The sequence below is a fragment of the Simochromis diagramma genome, unplaced genomic scaffold, assembly GCF_900408965.1.
Source record: "Simochromis diagramma unplaced genomic scaffold, fSimDia1.1 OVJJ01000205.1, whole genome shotgun sequence".
Taxonomy (NCBI): Eukaryota; Metazoa; Chordata; class Actinopteri; order Cichliformes; family Cichlidae; genus Simochromis; species Simochromis diagramma.
In genome coordinates this window covers 85,107-106,126 of record NW_024386782.1, presented here as the reverse complement: position 1 = coordinate 106,126, position 21,020 = coordinate 85,107, and the positions used below count along the sequence as shown (strand labels likewise).

Below are 21,020 nucleotides of genomic sequence, written 5' to 3'. Positions count from 1 at the left end.
CCTTCAACATTTAGTGCATTAAACACTTGTGGCAGTGGGAGACAGACCTCACACTCCTTAAGTCTGTACTTATCATTCAAGCCTATAAGCAGCACTGAATGAAAAAAAAAGAAAAAAGAGTGTTGCTATGAAAAAAAAAAGGAAAGTTAGGAGAAACAGTTTGGAAGAAACCATTCTGACATCCCTTTTCTCTAGCTCCCTGCATGTGAGGAGCCCACCCCACCTCAGCTGTAGTGAGGAGAGCCCAGTCCAGGCAGCCAGCAACCAGCGCGTCTCTGCCTACCAATAGGCATGCTCGGCTCAGGCTCTGTGCAGTGCTCTCAGTCTCAGCAGCTGAAGCTGGGCGCAGGGGAACTGCAACGGCGGCGCCAAGCATCTTCCCAGGTATGCGTCTCTCTGTTGCTACGCCCTTATTCTGTTTTTGCAGTGTTATGGCATCCTTGCAGCACGCTGGTTCCCGCTTTGCCGACACTGGTAGATTTCTAGGGAGGGGTTGCTTATCCTTTTTTTTTTCTTTTTCTATTTTTTGTGTGTGTGGCTCACGTAGCCTTCGTGGTAGCGCAGGGCAGCGGGTCTTGGTAAACACTCGCATCTGCAAAACCTCCTCGTTAACCGCGCGTCAACTTGCACACACCTCAAAATGTTCGCCCTTCGACAGAACAGCGCCGAGCCGCCGCTGGTGCTGGCAGCGAGGCGGGGATGTGCGCTCCCTGCTTTACTGCGTGCATTTCTCGGGGAATATTTTGCAATGGGGTTATAATTTGGCCAAGCGGCTTTCGTCAAAACATGACCGCTGACTATATATTCAACTCAAGGTGCGTGCAGGTGGAGGATTTTTAACCCCCCCCCCCCCCTCCTCTCTCTGGAAGGCGCTGGACTTGCGGCACTGGGTGAAGCAGGTAGCCTACTGGGAGCTGATTTGAAAAATCATTTCATAGCAGTCAATTTTATGTAGGCTGTGCCATATAACGCTGCAGTAGGCTATAGCAGGGCTATAATAGGTCATGCTGTATGCATAATGCACAATGCATCCGTCTATCTATCACAACCTTGATATTTTATTGATAACTGTGTGTTATGATAAAACGGCTCTATTTTAATCATGATTCATTCATACAGTGAGTTATCCAGGGAGACTGATGGTGAGGGAGATGTTTTTTTCCCCGGAGAATCTGATGGACATAGTTATCACAGGGTGCTCTTAATTGCAAACGTGCTGAACTTGTGTTTTGAATGAGTTTGCATAGGCTAAGCAGTTTTTTTTAATGATTAGGCTGATCTGTGGCGCTGTGTTTTCCCTGTCACTAGGTAAGATGTAGGTACACTCCCTTAGCAGTTAGGGTGGTGCTGCCTGCTAGTGCTGATGCGTTACAGTAACCACTACCTGTGCATGCAGTCTTCCAGGCCTGGCTGCACACCGAGGGGTGGTGGTGGCGGGTGGAGGGGTGTTCCTGGAGGATTCTTAGGTGGGAGGGTGGTCAGTGAGATTGGATTTATTAAGTTAGAAGTGAATTCATGCACCAGCCTCCAAGTTAAAGTTGTGTTTTTCAGGCAGTGAAGTTATCAACAGACAGTCCTCACATAAAAATTGTTCAATGTTTCCAAAAGCAGAAAAAGGACTTCTCTCGTTATCAGCTAACGAATGACCCTCAGCAGCAACTTTTACATTAGCTGACCTTACTTTTTCATCTTCCTGGCACAAACCTTTCATACCCATTGGTGTATCAGTGATGTTTATGTTAAAAAATATATCTTTGTTGTGATTATTAATCATAGTTTTGTTGTTGCTATGCAAAAAAAAGTCTTGTGCCATATTTCCACTGCAATCATTTGGAGCTGTGACCTTGTCAAAAAAGAGCCACCATGTGTCTAGCTCGCTCTGGTTCTCTCTGATAAAACTCTGTGTTAAAGGAAGCTACTTTTCTATATCAGCCCGTCCTCACGGATCTGGATTTGGCTGATTCAAGAAGCTCTCGAGTTGATTTTTGCTGCATTAACCACACTACCTATTCGCTCCACTTGAAGAGCCAGTAATAGTTGGAGGACTTTTACATCAGAATAGATTTCAGCATGCTGATTTTGAATGTTATTTTGGGCTCTGTTTAGCCTTGTTTAGTCAGTGAAGTTTCAATGACATTAATAAATTGGGTAATCAATTTTCACTCCTGTTGTCCTTGAAAATATGGTCCCATACAGTGTGGTTTTAAAGTGGGGATTTCCTGCTGGGCTCTTTGCATCTGGACAGCATTAATTATCCCGCAGGATTTGGGCTGATATGAAGCATTACACTGAATAGTACAGTATAAAATAATCTCCCACACCAGGGGTAACTCCTAATTGCAAAGTGGACAAAGTTATGGAGGGAAAATGTTAAGGTCACATTAAGGTCAAGAGGAAAAAAGAGGAAAAGAAGAATTTTCCAAATGATTTGAATGCAGTGATTCTTTATGGAATGCGTGCTGGGTGTCCTACAGTAACATTGCACTAATAAAGTAAAGTTTGGAGCTAAACAAATTATTTTATCATTTAAATTAATGAAAGAAAAAGTAATAGAATAAATACAGGGCTGATACTGACACAATTTAAAAAAACAAAAAAACAATTTGGCATCGTAAACAAGATTTGAAATGAAATGAATGAATGAAACTTACTTTTAGCTGTCACTGACGCTATTTTTTTTTTATATTTAATATAAAATGAATGTTACACAACAGATAATACATCAAGTTGACCTTGTTAAATGCCATCTTACTTGTCAGCAAACCAAAACCAATATTAAGCTGATATATCAATCAAGTATATTTAGAATGAATTAAATAATTTTAATGAAAAAAGGCAGAGATTTGCAGGTTTTAGCTTCCCAGATGGATTTTCTGATAGTCTTGGAACAACATGTTTTGGTATTGATAGATGGGGGGGGGGGGGGGGTCAAGGAAATAATCAAACTGATTACTTGAGAATGAAATAATCTAATGATACAATTTTCTCCCTTAAGCTGTCTTTAACACCTTTTGATGTAAAAGGGTAAAAAAAGTAAGAGTGAAAAAAACAAAACCTGTACAAAGCTGTAGTGTTTATATGTGGACTTAAATTGATTATCAGCTGATATTAGATATTTCATGATTTATCAATATCAGCCAATAAATTTAAATTTAAAAAGTAAAGAGGAGATGAGTGAAGCTACCTTCAACCATGTTAAAAGCGTTGTTCAGCAGAGGGCACTCTAAAGCTTCCCTGTGGCAAAAAATATTTCAAACACCAAAAACACAACAGCCAGCTGACCCAAGCAAAGTGTAAACAAGTGAATAAACAACTTCAAATAAGAAATATTAGGGAAATCTCTGTAGGTTTTTGTGTGTCTGCAGAAAGAAAAAATGTATCAGCTGATTGGAATATACAATTTTTTAATTGCAAAAAATATTGGTGCCAGTATTGGTCTTAAAAACCCTTTGTTGACTGAGCTCTAATATTTATTGAGAATACTGAGTTGCTTCCAAAAAACAAGAAAGAAAAAAATCTCGGATTGTAACATTAAAACATATGTGATGGCCTTTTATGACATAGTCATAATGTTTTGGATAGAAGAAAAGCAGCAATTGTCCGTTTTCTGAGATGAGTCAAGATGCATCACTAATATAAAGAAGCTTATTTTCATCTTATATATGATGCAAATAATATAGTTTTATTAAAAGTTATAAAAAAGTGCATTTTTCTCTCGCACACTGCACAATTTTCTGATAACGTCCATGGAGACCCTGTAAATGCAGTGTTTGTGCCTTGCAAACTATTATCGGTCAGATGTTACTCTGTCTGCACATCTTTGATTTAGATTAATTCTTTTGTTTTTTACTTTGTCACATGACCTCCACCCTTAATCTATGTTAATATAAACATTAATGGAGCTGCAATTCAGCAGTTTCCAGCACAGAGATAAGTAAAAGTGTTTGGCTATGATCAATTCCTAGATGAGTTGTGTATATAAGTATATTTTAACATCAACATCTTTGATCCAACAGCACACTTGTCCTTTAAGTGACACCTTCATAATGGAAAGTGAGCCACTATTCAAGTCTATGATTTGCCAAAATGCTACTGTGTGCAAAGCCTTTGATCACTCTGTTAATGTTTTATAAGCCATCCGCTGTCATCTGCAGGCAGGACTATGGAAGCCCGTTTCTGCCACAAAAAAAAAAAAAGGATCCACAACTCGAAATTTTGACTTATTTTCTCAAAATTTCGACTTATTAACTCAAAATTTTGAGAAAATTAACTCGAAATTTCGAATTAGCGCTGCCAATCAGTAATCTACGTGAATGACATCATTTCCTTGTTACCCGGAAGCTGACGCCCTCAGGTACAAATGCTACAGCTAAGCTACCATTATTACATTCAGTGATGAATGCCCAGATTGCTGAGTATTTTCAGCGTGGCTTCAAAAATGATGAAATCCTTGTGTTATTAGCTGAATCACATGGCGTTACTATCAGCAAACGTACTCGCAATTTGTTGCGATCCGGTTTTGAGTGTGCGTTACTCTGCGCCATGTGCTTCCGGGTAACAAGAAAGTGACATCATTCACGTAGATTACTGATTGGCAGAGCTAACTCTAAGAAACTCTAAGAAAAGTAACTCGAAATTTGTTTCTCCAAATTTTGAGTTACGTTTTCTTGAAATTTCGAGTTAATAAGTCAAAATTTCAAGAAAATAACTCGAAATTTCGAGTTATGGATACTTGTTTTTTGTTTTTTTTTTAGAGGCAGAAACAAGCTTCCATACAGGACAGACTGTTACAACCACTAATTAATATATCAGACAGGCAGGTGTGGTTGTGCATTCACATGTACACACAAACAAATGAACAAACTAACAGACAGTGAAATTTACATTACATTCGAGCACCAATACAAAAGCAGTCTTATTTATTTCCTACTTGTTGCTGTTTGTTTTGAGCTAAAAATAAATAACTGGTTTTGTACTGAAGTACTGTCATGTTAGAATAAGTTTTTAAGACATTTTTAAGACTAAACTCCCCAGTTTCTGCTTTTTTTTCTCTTTTTTTATTTGTCTCGATTTTTCTAACAGAACAAGTAAGTCGAAGACTCACCTTTGTGATTTAGTGTGTGATAATCTAAACACGCCATGTGAAAAATAGCGTCTAAATCATTTAAATGTCATACTCATCATTACTCAGAATATCATGGGAATTTAAATGTTATTCATACTCTATACTATGACACCAGTCTTGAGCCTAACGGGCATTTCTGGCCATTTTCTGACATTTTTCACACTCGTAAATTGTTGATTTACTTAGACGGTAATCATCATTTTACTTGTTAATGAAAATAATCGCCTTTTTATGCTTTATAAAACTCATCAAAGTATTCTGCTTTATAGAAATTAATTAACCACCACAACATTATGAGAGAGTTTTGGAAAACCGAGAAATGTTTTTTTTTGCTTTTTTTGCTGATTTGTGACGATGGCTATACCTTTGCATGGTGATCTAGAAAGTTTGGGGCTTGGTTGATTTTTAAGCCAGCAATGTCTTTGTGAGAGAATATATATGAAAAAAAGACAATATGATGTGACCATTGGGGCCTTTTTCTAGGGAAGAGAAATCTAAGAGAAATTAAAGAACATACATGATAATAAGCGACTGGAATCAGAGCAGTAAAAGTTAAAACGTTAAAATACTGTTAGTATTTAAAAAAAAATAAAAAAAATTTTTTTTTAACGTTCACATTTTTATTTAAAGTTCACATAATTTTTTATTGTTGACGCTGCAACTCAGACTTCATCTTTGAACTATAGTTTAAGAGTCAAGACCTAAATCAATTTAATCAAACGCCATTAATGCATCAAATTTTTTTCTGATGCCATTAGGATGTAAGAAATCTGGCAACCTTCACACTGTGTGTGCTCACACACAGCACAGGCATGCGGGAAAGTATATATTGTGTAGATTATTTTATACTGGGTATATAATACCCAGTATTTTCCTTTTTCTGATGGCATATGGGAGTGGTGTGCAGCACTAATAAGTTAGCAAGAAGGCAGATATATGATGCAACAACACTGGTAGTGATTACTTAAGCATATTTGAAACTGACTGATTGTACGGTGAGGTATTTAATCTCTTATAACTTAATATATAAGAATATGTTGCAGTTTCTTTTAAGATAACTGCTTGCTCTGAGTCTCTGGAGAACAATAAGTGCTTGTCATGACTGATGACGAATATTCCACCTAAAACCTGCTTGCTTTGCGGTTATCAAATTTTCCACTGCACTGCTGTCTGACAAAGGGTAGAGAAATCATTATGTAAACAGTGGTTTAATAGGATGAGAACAATTCTCAATTTGGCAATTGTTACATTAGATAATGGTTTCAGGCACTTTGGGAAAGTTGATAAAATGTCATTGGAAAGAACAAGGGGTGTGGCTCATAACACACACTTTCTGGTTTATAGACTTTTTCAGTGTTCAGATAGTGAGCTTTAAATTCACCTTTAAAACTGTGGCTGTACATCCGGGGTTGCCGACAGAAGCAAGATCATGTCTGGGAGAAAAATTCATGTTTAGCTCATGTTAGTGTTTAATTTTAAGAAAAGACTTGTGGAGATGTCAATATAGCATGTGCTGAAGTAGTTTAAACACATTTTGACAAGGAATTCCACCCTTTTTCTTTCTTACGAAAGTGGCTCCTCTCAGATATAGTTGCATGCAGAAATAATCCTCTTCTACCTCTTCCCTTGTCCTCTCTTTAGTGATGGCCTCTGCTGAGCAGCCGTGCTCCAGCTTCCACCAGCAGCACTGCGCATAAGGCAACACACCCACCTTTGCCCTCCTGCCCAGAAGTGAGAGAGACACCACCATGTACAGCGTGGAGGACCTTCTCATTTCGCACGGATATAAATTGCCGAAGAGCGACACTCCGTCTGCCACGCCTTTTGACAAGCGCCCTGCTGATTGCCAGCGTGAACTTGTGGACAACAGGGCTGGCCGGGGGACGCTGAACGGGTATGAGGCAGACCGGGGGGCATCTATCACTGGCATCTATGGCAGCAGGCAGGCACTGTTGAAGGGCTACCCCAGCATAGACATCGAGAGTGGGGATAGGAACCAAAGGAGAAAAGAAATCGGCATCGGTATCCTAGGTGACACTCAGCCCTTGGGTGATTCTCTTGCTACAGATAGTGGGTGAGTGTTTTTTCCCTCTCTTTTGCAATCCCCCACGCCCTGCACCTTCCCTTTCCCTCTCTTTCCTCCCCCCACTTCTCACTGGGGCCTGTCAGTATTGCATGCAAAACTGAGTCTGCACTGCGCAGGGTTTTTTTCTCCTCCTCTTCCCTTCCTTCCAGAGCTGCAGAACACTGTGGCTGCAGCAGCACTACTGACATATCTTATGCTGGGATATGAGGAATTATGAAAGGTGCCTTTGCAGTCGTTTGAGCTGTGTACATGCCTGCACAGAGATATGGTTTGCATCTCTGTGGAGCCCACCCAGGCACTGGAATCATCTACACAGCCTCCACCCGGCAGGCAGATGTAAACAGCAGCACTAGACAGAGAGCAAACTGAGGAGGACTGAACATGCCTCAAGACAGGCGCGTAATCACTCCACTGTAAACACTGGCACACTGAATCACGCCCAGCACGTGCTCTGTGATGTAAGCATGTTGCTGGGCAAGTGTGCACAGCGCAGCTCCCCTCAGCCATACAGTAGCATATGCTGCTGAGGATGATCCATTGACTTTGCTGCTTAAATGAATGAGTACAATGACTAACAGGGATTTAGTGCACTGCAGATACTGGACGGAGGCTAATTGTTTATTCAGTCTTCTTTTTGTGATGTTACGTTTTAAAAACTATTACACATATTTATAATCAAGCATACATATATATATATATATATATATATATATGTGTGTGTGTGTGTGTGTGTGTGTTACATTTATATTTTATCATCTGCATTAGCGGCAGATGATTCTTTGCATGAAACAGTTTTATAATTACACTGGGAAAATGTAGTTAATATGTTTTTCTGAAAGAACTGATGGTTACAATTGAATTTCAACAAGCATTTAAGCCTGCAGTCCCTCCCTCATTATGATCAGCTGTCATCAGGGCGTCTAAGAACGTGCATTTATGTGAGTGATGACCCGGGGAATATTTATTGATGACAACTAATTAAAAAAAATCATAAAATTCAGTGTAATGGAAAATCCCTCAGTGTACATAGACTTTTTTTTAGATGCGTTGTCATTAAATATATATATATATATTTTCAGTAATATATTTTATCTAAAATAATTGTTTTAGCAGCGCAAGCATGCACTACGGCCTTATCCCAAACCCAAGAGGTGATTATGGGACCAGAACTAAATTTATCTCCAGGCAGCAGTGCTTTATCACACTGTACTGGAACCACTGTTGTGAACCTGCCAACAGTAACTCGTCACACAGTTGCCATTTCATATTAGTTTCATCAAGCGTTTTTAAAATTATACAAATGATTTTGGTTGGATGATTGTTGCTCATGCATACTTACATGAGAAACAATTAAAAAAGGCTCTTTTTCTAGTTTACTCTTTCACTTTGGGTGTAACACAGTAATGCAGGTTTAAAGTTTATTGTATTTTTGGTTTAAAGGTTTTTATATGTACTGTAGGCTAAAATGGTTCCTAAAGTATGTGATAAAATAATGAGAGGGACAGAGCCACTTTCTCTTTTGCGTCAGATTTTGTGGTATTTGCCATCCAGATGACCAGTTTCCAAGATAAGGTCAGCACAATTTAATATGCAGATCATATTGCAGTAGCATTGCAATTTTGTGGTGTCTTCAGGGGACTTTGGAGCTGCTGACTTAAGCATTTCTGGCTCATATGTGCTGGCTCTCTTTGATTAGGTTGTTTGGAACACCTATACTGGCAAAGCAAAAGCACATGTCTGGGACTGGCATGGGCATGCCTCTTTTAATATTTACCAGTGATCACATTTCAAGTGGATGAAATTGTTTTAATCTATTATCAAATAGACTGAGATAATACAATATTGTGAAATATGTTTTAGGTATTAACTCCTTTCATTCTAGATAATTTTTTCTTTGTCTGTATGTCGCAGCCTGATGGTTCTGATGCTGTTTAGCCGCAACTCATTTAATAACCTCTGTAATGAAAGAAACACTGTTAAAAGATTAGATTGTTTTATTAACACTGAGATTTTTTCTTTTATAGGTTCTACGATGTTCCCAGTTTGACTTATTCAGAGCCGCTGAGCCATGACGATAGGGATGTTTCCTACTGGCGGAGGCGAGGTCAGGACTTCAGCATCCTTCTGGACTATGCTGATGGCAGGGAGCTGAGGGCCTCTGCTGGAGCGTGGAGGCCACAGGCCCTGATCACAGCAGAGGAATACAGGGCAGAGAGGCAAGCGCAGCAGCTATGGGAGGACATTTCCTGGCTAAGGGACCCAGATGCAGGCCCTGGTCAGTTGAGAGTGACTGGGGAGAGGAAGTGCCAGAGCCTTGGAACAGAGGAATGGAGGCCTGCTGTGGGCCTGGGAAGGCAGCTGTCAGATGGGGATGGGGAACGGTGGGCTCAGGACCACTACTACCGACTGAGGACACCGGAGGGTTTTTTTCACCCTAGAACTAAAGCAAAGTCTCAGTCTCTTCCCAGAGTTTTGTCACCTGATGGACGTGACAGCAGAGAGCTCATTCCATCAAGGCCTAGTCTACCTGATAGACAGAGGATAAGCAGCACTGTCTTCTCTGGGCCATACAGTAGGTACATCTATGGCGGCGGCCGGGACCGGTGGGGTAGGAGTATTGGGCCAAGCAGCCATGTTGCACTTTTACCAAAGCCCAGGTTCAGCAGGCCTTTAAAGCCTCCATCATACGAGATTCACCAGCAGACTAGGGGTAGCGCAGAAATGCTTGCTATTGACCAGGGTGTCAAACAAAAAGACAGGCCTATCTATTATCCAAGGGGTGGGGACCTAAGACAAGACTATTTCGCACAACACTCTGCCATCACTGGAATGGAGCCTCCTGGCTACATCCCACCCCCATCTTATAGAAGAGCCCTACCCCCAAGAGCAGTTTCAGTTAACCGCAATGAAATGGCAAACTTAAGATGGAGGGCAGAAGCTTTGCAGATGCCAAGCTCAGATCCCGGAAGGTGGTTTTACAGACAGGCAAGTAGTTCCTGGCTGGAACCTTATGGAGAACGTAGTGCGTCCTATCGAAAACAGGTACTTTCTTCTGGACATGAAGAACAACCAGGTCATGCCCGACAGTTACCCACTGAAGACTCAAGAGCAAAACAAATCTCAGGAGGGCCTGGCGGAAATTCTCTAACAGATATAGACAAGATGCGCAACATCAACAAAGAGATTCCGTCCGCTAAGATTTTAGGACAATCTACACATGATAGTGCCTTTCCTCCCCAACAGGGGCCAGCTCTCAATACCGAAACCCGAAAAACAGCTCCCGGTGACAGCGACAGCAGTAATCGATGGCCCAACAGGGGAATAAAAAAAAGTGACAGTGTAGCTTCTGAGCAAACCCGTACTCCATTTTTACCTTCATCTATTCTGGGTAAACCACCGCCACCTCCGTGTAAGCCGGCTGACCAGGGTGTATCTGAAACTGTGACGGAAGTAAAAAAGGCAGAGCAACCTGAACCACCGGAGAAAGACAAAACCAAGAATCTTAAAAAGAGGCTTAGTGAAACCATTTTTTGTTTGGTGTCTGTCCCTGTTACTCCGCAGCTCACTGGGACAATTCGTGATCAGAATAATAACAACGAGAAGTCGCCAGACCCAGCTGACAGTCCCAGTGGCAACAAAACTGGCCATTTAACAAACCAAAGTCTCCAAAGCACATCTTCAGCTGAAGCTGAGCTGCAAGCACTAACTGGTAGCATAGCGAGCAGCAAAACGAGCAGTAGAGCAAGCAGCAAAATGTTTAAAAAACTACCCTGTAGACCCCCTAAAATAAATCATTACAAGGAGCTGAAGCTGTCAGGATCCTGGCCTGCAAACCAGTATCGAGACCAGGAGACACAAACTAGCCCAGAGGCCCGAAAAGCTGGCCCTGAAAACAAGGAAGCACAACAAGACCCTGTTCCTCCTGGCACCGAAGTAACCCCTGATAGCGGCGGAGTAGTGGGCACTGCCTTCAGTTTTCCCATAAAGGGAGTGAAGAGCCTAAAACTTTCAAGCAACAGCGCCTTCTCCCTGACCTCCACCTTCTCCAACCAGCTGAACAAGAGCACAGCTCAGCAGCCAGCAGTACCACCCTCAGGAAATGTGGAGGAGATCAAACCAGCAGCAAACACAGGACAGGAGAAATTTGAACCGTTCCTTTTGAAACCGGCCACCCAGCGACCATGGGATGCAGTCAAAGAGCTGGAGACCATTAAAAAAGAAGTCCAGGATCAGCAGCAGCAACAGAGCAGCAAACAGCCCAGTGTTGACAAGTGCATTGAGGACCTTAACGAGGCCTACAAAGACATCTTGGAGCTAGGTACTGCCAGCAATAAAGTCCCAAACGGTTCCGTCCAGATCCCTGAGCGTATCAAAATCCGACTGACATCAGAACCTCTCAACAAGCCCAGCAGCCTTAGGCGCAGTGCAGTAAGCTGGTCTGTTGACCCAGAATACAGGGAAGTGAAGAGCGCCTTCTCCAGGCCTGCAACAAAGTCGGTAACCTTCAGCAAGCAGCTTAGGGAGGAGCTCCCGGTGCCACCTCGGGAGACGGGCTTCAGAGAATACAGGGTTGTTGCGCATCTTTCACGCAGAAGGAGCAACGATGGCAGGACAGTAAAATTAGACCTGCCAGATGAACCTATCGAAACACCTCTTTGTGACTTTAGTCCAACAACGCACACCACAGCAGCTGAGGTGCCATGGGCAGACAGACAGCCCATGCAGGATGCCTCTACACTCACTAGTCCTCCAGATTATGAAGACATATGCCAGACTTTGCGTCAGTCTAGAGACCCATCGGATGCCAGTAAAGCATCCGCAGGCCATTCCAGACCTAATGACACAGAGACTCTTCAAGATCTCAGTGCTGAATCAGAGGAGGAGTGTCCTATTTGTAAAAGAGAGCTTGAGAATCAGATGAGACAGGGTCCATTGCCTCCACTTCACGAGGAGAACAGCTCAGACAGCTCGGCCAATCAAAATGGCAGTCCGCCACAATGCACTGCATTAGAAAGTCCAGCAGAAGATACAAAAATAGAGGAGCCAAATGCATCATGTTCAAATCAGTCAGGGTCTGAAGTGTGTGCTGAAAAAACAGAGCAGCATTCACTGACACAGGAGAATGTGGGAGAGGGTGAAAAAACAGACAATGCTCAGGCAGAAAACTTGGACAATTTATGCATAGTTAATCCTGCTGAGAGCATACCAGTGGATGGAGCCACAGAGGATCTCTCCTCTGCAGCCACAGTATTAGCAGCTGATCAGCCTACAGACCCCCAAGTCACAGAGGAACAGAGTGTTAATGAAACAGCAACTGAGGAAGAAAAATCAGAAGATAAAGAAGCCACTGCAGGAGAAACACCTGAAGGCAGTGCAGGCAAACAGACAGCTGAAGTGAAAACTGAGGAACAAGACAATGCAACGCCAGTTGACAAGCAGGAGCAAGAAAAGAAGCCATTTGCTCTCCCAGAGCATAGACTTGGTCTACGGACTCATCTAGGGCGAGACCTCCCTGGGTTACCTGAGTTTCCGCCTGATAGACTGCCACTTTCCGTTCCCCCGAACCTAGACCGCAGACTATCTCTTAGCTTGGAGGGTGAGCGGAGGAGCAAGGGCCCCTCACAGCGAATTGAAGCATTGCAGAACAAACTGGCTATTTCTCCAGGTCGGGTGGCAGTTGAGCGACTCGCCCGGATGAGAGATGTGGATGTTATGTATCGTGTGAGGCGCTTAAGCATCAGGAGTACTGACTCTGGGGAAGGGGAGACAGAGGCAGAAGGGGAGGGCAAGGAAGAACAAGCAGAGGAGTTCGACCCTGCTCCTCATATGGACAAAGACAACGAGCAAGAGGTCACCAACTCACAGGAGAGCCCCGAGACAGTGTTGCAAGATGAACAGGAGTCACCTCTCTCAGGTAATTATTGTCTATAATGGCATAGAAGTGAAGCCTGGTGGATGTAAAGATGATAAGAGAGTTTACTTTTTTTTTTATGCGGTTTTGTCATTTTTCCTGATTTTGGACCTTGAAAACCTTTGCCCAATTAGACAATTTTGATTCATAAGATAATGGATTTTTGCTAAAAAAAATACTCCTTTGTGAATAAATATCTTTCTTCCTCATGTCCCAGAACCCCAATGATCCCAGCCGAGGGGAGACAGTGTAGAAAGACTGCGTCCACCATCTCCATCTGAGGTTTTTAGCTCCAACACTGTGACCTGGCTGCCTACTAGAATGCCTTCATCTCATCTTGACACTGAAATTGCCTTCTTGTCCGACAAGAGCATTGTGTACACCCTCACCCTCGGCGCTGCGTTGACTACTAAGAGTGCTGTTCCACTGCCAAAGGGAGGTGCCTCTTTAACTTGTGGGGCAACTTCCACCCAGAATCCCACCCCAGCCTTCCCAAACTGACTACCCACTACCCCATCCGTCCTCCATCCCCAACCCCATCCTCTTATAGGGTTTCTACTAGTTAGTCTTGTAGCGGCTTGTCCTTTCTATTCTATCCTCCCTATGCTTTTCTCATTGGCAGACATTATGCAATTCTGTCGTGCATACTAGAATTTCTGAAAATGTCCGCAGCGAAAACATTTTTCGCATACCTGAACGTTTCTGTTTGTTTACGGGCGAGTTGTTGAGGATTATGAATGTAAGTGTTTATGTTTAACCTAATGTAGACATAGAGGGGTTTATTGTCACAAACATGTTCTGTTGCATTTAAACTACACCAAAATAACCTGCGTATTTGATTGTGGTAAGGCGACAGCTGTTTTAGAACTGGACATCACTGTCTTTGGCTAAAGAACTGTTTTGATTTTCAGATGAGATAAATCAGCCTTTCTTTTTAAAAAAAACAAAAAAACAACTGAATGACATTGTGCCCTTTCTCATTGCTTTTGTACACACTGCAACCATAACTCTGCAACCATAGCTCTTCAGTGAAGAGTGACTCTATACCACATGGCATGACAGATCAGTAAACTATAAGATAACATTGGCCCTACTTTAGAGGGGGAGAGTTGCCTTTCTTAACTAGATGTGCGATTCCTGGTTGGATAAGGTGAAGTCTCTGATTAGTCCCCTGATCAAGTTCAATCTATAGCTCCCATTTCCAGGTAATTTCAGGAAGCAATAAGGGCACAGATTGAGTTTAAATGATGGTTTAAGCAACCTTGATAAACATTAAAGATCAATATAGGAATTTAGAACAACAACAAGAAAAAAAAAGATATGTAGAGCAATATTGTAAAAACAGGTCAGTGGTGTAGTGGAGCTACCTGTAGGAACCATTGTCAGGAGTCTTAAGTGTGAACGTGTCATTGAGATCATATTACAGGGAAATGGATTCGTGTCAGGGTATAGGGGCGCTTAACAGGGGGTGGGTGCTTTACTTCATGATATATATATAGATATAGATATATCTACATATATATCTATGTTCATACATCTGTTTCGCAAAGAGGCGACATTTCACGGAATATTTATTTTTGTTATCATCAAATTGTTAATCAGTTTGCATAATGTACAAAATAAAGTATATTTTAAATATTTTAAGAGAAATTTTGTATTTAACCATGACATTTTATTTCTCCACACCTATAACAAGCTGAAAGTATCATACAAGTGTATAGTATCATATTGAGAGTATACATAATTTTCTAGTGCTTTAAAATCTTAACAGAGCGGTATAAGGAGGGATGGCCCTGTGGTGTGCCTTGATCACACGATTTTGGTTTGAGTGAGCAAAAGGGTTCATCACTGCAGGAGTTAAACCTGATGGAAACTTTCTGATTGTGCCATGATTTCCTGTTTGATAGTGCTCTTTCACATGCTAACAGAGTCAGTGTTGGACGCTCCTTGTGATATTTGACACATCAATCCATCTCAGCTGTACGTTGGTGGTCAGACATGGCCTGTGTCTTATTTCTGTCTTTGTATGTCTTCCAGTTTGAATCATGTATCGTTCTGTTGTTGGTTCCACAAAAAAAAAAACATGTTTAGAAATAAAATTGGGAATTTTTTTCTTTTCCTTCCTTCCTCCCACCCTTCCTTCGTTTCCTCTTCCTTCTAACCGCCTCCTTTCTTCCTCCGTTTCTTTCATCTCACGGCGTGTTCATTTTGTGTAAATTGTTGTGCTGTCACTAACGCTTATTGCACTAAAAGATGCAATGTAGGATGCAATTTTAGGCTAAAAACCACATATCTGCATAATGTTTCTTTAAAATAAATTTTAAATTATGAGTCTAAAGCTAAACGATGATTGAAAAAATTGCCTTTTGGATTAAAACAAGTTTGCAGGTACGTGGGTTTTCTTTGTTTTCATAAAAGGACTGTTTCACTGGTGTAACATATTTAAGAGATCTGTAGGAATCCATCACTGTTTAACCATCAACTTACTGTTATGTAGCATTTTGCAGTTGTAGCATTTTTATCAACTCAGACCTTTGTCTTGGTATTTCAAACATTTCATGTAAATCCGAAATAATCATGTCGCCTTATGATGTGTGCATTACATTACACTCCAGGAAATGCCAAATATTAACGTACTAAGCACTGTTTCATACCTTAGGTTTGTACCAACAACTTACTGTTCTGCCATCCCTCTGGCTGGAGAGGTACAGTAGCATTGCGGATAGTTTCTGCTCTTCATGCTGTTTATCTGTAGGAACATTGAGTCCAAAACTGTGAACTTCAAACAATACAAAAAGCATAATTTATTATAAGTACGAGAGGAGGGTCAGTGTTTCAAGACAAGCTCATAGTCAGCATCACAGGGAGGACAAGCTGGCACGCCCATAATTACTAACACATCTCATTTTCAATTCATTCTGAAGACTAAAGGGCCTCGCCTTAGTCTGGTGTATAAACTGCCCCTGACGACATTTAAATAGCTATTTCAGTACATACGCCCCCCTCCCCCAATAATTGGCATGTCAGGTACACTTGAACATAGTGTCGTTTGACTTTTTGTACTGCAGGTTATGTGCAACATGAAGTAATTATGCACACTTGTAATATTTTCTATTTTCATATGAGATTTAAGTGCTTTTTGTACTCACTGACATCTTTTTTTTCTTCCTTGCATGAAATGCAAGAGAGAGGAGGAAAAAAAAATGTTTTTCATAAAGTATATTTGCATTTGGTACTCCAATAGTAAAACCAGTGGGCAAAACATTATGTTTCATAATTTAATTTACAAAACTATGCCAAGTATTTAAAAGCTATTTTTAGAGTAAATCAAAAGAGAACTCATTCATTTTTTTTTCTTTTAAGACATGCCTTTATCTTTGTATCTATAAATATGAGCATAATCCATAGTCATATGATTGTGCTACTGTTGTATGATACTGCAGTCTGATTCATAAATAAACTCTTTGCATGAAAATGGTGTTTGTGACAGTTGCTGTTGTCTGTATGTATGCAATTTTTATTTATTTTATTTTTTATTTTTTTAGAAATGTGCACTTATATCACATATGCGCCAGGACATGAGCAAAGATGATAAGGGGTGCATATGTATGAAATACAATATATGATAAAGGCTTTTATATTACAAACGAAACCAGTTATGTATATAAAAGCAGAACCAGTTACAGTTACCATTACTCTGATATCATGTTGGTTTTTGGAAAAAGTTTTTACATTGTTGGCCCCTTTACAGGTTCATCTCTGGAGCTAAATTATACATCTGAAAAGTGATCTGAGAAAATGAAAATTGTGTGTTGGTGATGCTGCCATACAGGCTTTGTATACATTGTTTTAGAGCTTGCACATGAGGCATCTGATCTCAGCTGCTGACACTGTCCCGCAATATGAAAAACGAGAGAAAATCAGCATAAGTAACTGGGCTCCTCGAGTAGGTAAGTCATTATTATGGAAATGTTTCATTTTCAAAGAGCTGACTTTTATTCTTTGAGCAATGCTAAGGCAATGGAAAGCAAGCATACGTGTATAAACACAAATATGCGAGTGTTTTCACACATGTTCACTTGTGTGCTGGCAATTTTAGCCCAATTACCGTGCCAGACTGTCACACTGAGCTCCACTTGCTGGATCAAAGCGTTGGCAAAGACAATACTTGAGCTGAACCTTGTAAAAACCTCCCAGCATGCTCTCTGGGAGACTTGGAGGGCATCCATCCTCTTCAATTTCCTCTGTGTGCCATCTTTTTTTTCTAAGATGAGAGTGAAAAGTCAGATTACTGCTTCCTCTTATATGATACTTTATTGATCCCAATATAGGTAGGCTGTCTTTTCATTACGCTGTGGGTGTTTTTTGTTCATGGGCACAGCGTACAAAGGCACTGCAGCGTTGTTTCTTAAGCTACATGCAGCTTCTGACAGTTACCATATTTGGAGTGCAAGCTAAATTACAAGGATCAGCTGCGACATTAAAAACACTGACAGATGAAAGTGTTTTGACACCAGGAGGGTGACCTCCACTATATTAGGCAGTATAATGGTTACTTACACAGTATAGCTGTATAGTATTTTTTATATACTTTACTCTGGATGTGGCCATAAATAATAAACCAGTAAAAGGTTTTATTTCAGTCCTGTTTCACACTTTAAAGAGTTCCCAGTCTTTAATGGTAAAATGCCATAGTTAGTGTTATTTACAGAAAGCTAATTAAAGCTTTAGTTAGCTTTCTCTTGGACATTTAAACTGGAATTTTGGGCTTTTTTCAGAAAAGGTTTGTCGTGGTCTTACCTTTGTTTCTTACTATGACTCTGAACATTTTCTCTGGTGCTCGTTTTTAACTGAAAGTTGTCTCAAAGACTGAGGTGGTACTTTTCCCAGTGTTGAACTTTCAAAATGGCCGCCTGTAACCTTGATAAGAGCTAGCTCAGGTAAATATATAAAAAAAATTACACCTGCACGCCTTCAGTTAAACGAAACTGTTGATTGTTGTACATTAGGGGCTAATACACTGCTACTTAATTAAATTATAAAGTCTGTACTGCTAGAATAGTGTTTCCTTATATAGTTATATGATGCTAATTCAGTAGCTAAAATATTTTGACTGCTACTGCGCAGTGCTGTCTCTACCTTTATTATTAAGAGCCTAGAAAAACAATAGGTCACTAATATATACTCTATATATACTATATATATAGAGTATATATAGAGTATACACACACACACACACACACACACACACACATCTAGCTTCTGTGTCTTGTATGGATTGACAGCATGGACAATGAACCTGAATATTGAAGCAAATCTAATTCAGAATGGCTTCAAATAAAGATAATCTGTCTTTTGAAGCGTCCAAAACCTTAATCCAATAGAATGACGTTAAGATGTGCATTTACACTGAATACAGCTGAGATGAAGGATATCTGCAAAGAAGGATGATCTGAAACTTCCCCTGAATGCTGTTCACATTGGATCCAAAGCTACCAGCTTGAGATTACTGCTGTCCAGTCAGGTGATGTACAAACTGTTGGTAAATGCTGGGGATTTGTAATGGTTGTGATTAGAATTATTTTTGTCTGTAACTCTCACTTAATCACCAAATAATGCAAACAGCAAGGTTATTCCAAATCTTCATACACTTCCCCATTGTATCAAGGAAAGCATCACTTCTCTTTTGTCTTTTTGTGTACTTGGGATTCTTTGAATGAAACAGTCTGGCTTTGTTCTGCAGACCTCCCTGCCATCCATCTCCAGCTGTTCCTCCATCACAGCTGCCTCAGCCTCTGAGTCAGTCCAGTTCTCAGTAAGTTGCCTACATATCTGTCATTACTGTACACCTGTCAAGCCTGCTTGCCTGTGCTGGATGTGGAATAAGTAAGTCCATTAATGCCACAGTGACAGTTGCCCTCATTTTCTGCCACCCTTCAGCCTGTCCACATAAACTTGTATTCCTGACTGTAAACAGGATTTTTCTGCATGCAAAAAGCTTCCCATGAACACAATTGTAATAAAATGATTTCTTAACCAGTTTTTTTTTTAATTTTAGGGTCATTTTCTCAACTGGAAAATATGTTTTGGTTTACCAAGGCCACAAAATAACAGACAAATGGATAGATTTCTGTTAGGTAAGTGGTCATTGCCTTTATTGAATGCACATTAATCCTACTTGTGTGTGTATTTAACCCCAAAGATGCATTTTATATAGGAAAAAATGAGAGTAAAAGTCATGAATGTGTAGATATACCCAAAACAGATGTGTAAGGCAGCAACATTGTTGACTGAAATTATTGCAGTATATTGATTACGCATCTGACTGTTACTCATAGATAAAACTACATAAATGTAGCAAAAAAATGACAGAAAAAGGTAAGAACAGAAAAATAACATTTTTCCAATGTGTTGTAGGGAGATAAATAAGGAACATAACTACATAAAGTGATTTCTTTATCTTTAATCTTTGTTCTGTAAAATGTTTGAATTGGTGACCCGTCCTGCAGTTACAATGCAACACCACAAGATGGAGACAAACAGCAATTAAACACAAAATCGACTGTAACAAGGAGCAAAACCCTAAAATGACCTGCTCCTCTTTCACCACAGTACCCAAAGACACATATCGGTAGCCACAAGTTAATCACCTGGATGTGCTGATCTTTTTTTATATAGAAAATACAGCGTTAGGACTTATTTAATACAGTTTAATGTCCCTGCTGTTATCAAACATCTTAAAAAGCCTTTACTGCGTTTGCGTTTGTATTTTACTGTTTGATTCACTTTGTTTAAAACATGGCAAGGAGTCCTTTTTAGTAGTAGCAGATGAAGTTAAAGTAGTGATATGCATTTGGGTTTTTTTCTGTTTTGGATATGAAAACTGCAACTTTTTAAACTGTCATACATGTGAGCTTTTGTAAACAGTCGGCTCAAGAGTTCCTGTTTTGAGCATCTCACAGCTGTCCTGTGTAAGCAGTTTGACATGGATCATGTTAGTAATCTGTCAAATTTATGTGAAATTCTCCACAATGAGGCTGCATATGTAGTGACAGTTGTGCCCCTCAAACTCCAGAGATGAATTAAAATGTCCTAACATGAAATGCAGCATCATCCCAGCGTTTGATGCAATCCTAGTTTCTTTGAACAAACTGGTCAGGTGGCTGGTTGAAATGAATGCAAGTGAAACAGTGCGCTGTGTATGACCCTGGTGTCATAGAGCAGGCGTTCCTGCGCAGCCTGGATCACGCAGTGCTGCTGGATTGTAGTTGTAACAGCTGATTCGATCCTCCTGCTCCGGGAGCCCGACGCTGCCTGGCTATTTATGGCAGATGCCCCTCAATTGAGGCCGCTCTCTTCAGCCCATACATGGTAGCTGTGGGATAAGGTTACTGCAACAATTTTGGCCCGCACTCCCTAAACTCTTTGGAAGTAGCGCGGTGTCGCCTCTGACCCTCAGTTTAAACTCTATTAGACCGGCGATACAAACCTGATTTGCAGAATGGACATTTCAGGAACCACCTATCTTCACTTTTGGAATAGTTTGAAGAATCACTAACTATAGGAGTATCCAGACACCTAGCCTGTGTACCTTTTCTCAGCTTCACCCCTCTTTTCCCCTCAGTTCTTTTCCCTCTGTCCTTCACCCATCTCCTGCATACCCCACTCCCTCTCCTTCTTTCTCCCTCTCCCTTCTTCCCTTTCTTTGCTTGGCTGTTCCAGGACTGATTTATTTATCTCAGAACCGCAGAGCTAGAGGGAAAGCACCGGGATATATTTGTCAGCTGCTGAGGTTGGACCTGCTTCACGGTAGATGACTTAGGCTCTCTGTTTGGGTTTACCTGCTCACACCTGCACCTCCTGCCTCCTCAGCATCATTGTGTGGCGGTTTGATATCT

General features: G+C 40.8%; 1 protein-coding gene across 2 annotated transcripts; it reads left to right on the top strand.

The window, feature by feature from the left end:
• Nucleotides 1-192: 192 nt before the first annotated feature.
• LOC120723036 (junctional protein associated with coronary artery disease) lies at nt 193-19,225 on the top strand. 2 transcript variants are annotated; one of them, XM_040014293.1, is made up of 7 exons: nt 193-384; nt 6,767-7,199; nt 9,236-13,125; nt 13,340-18,062; nt 18,542-18,646; nt 18,866-18,937; nt 19,181-19,225. In XM_040014293.1, exons 2-4 carry the CDS (start codon nt 6,874-6,876, stop codon nt 13,348-13,350), a joined length of 4,227 nt encoding a protein of 1,408 aa, XP_039870227.1. In that variant the 5' UTR covers nt 193-384; nt 6,767-6,873; the 3' UTR covers nt 13,351-18,062; nt 18,542-18,646; nt 18,866-18,937; nt 19,181-19,225. The 2 variants fall into 2 exon arrangements, with proteins under 2 accessions (XP_039870227.1, XP_039870235.1); XM_040014301.1 differs by lacking the exon at nt 193-384 and having other exon boundaries at nt 4,294-7,199.
• The last annotated feature ends 1,795 nt before the right edge of the window (nt 19,226-21,020 follow it).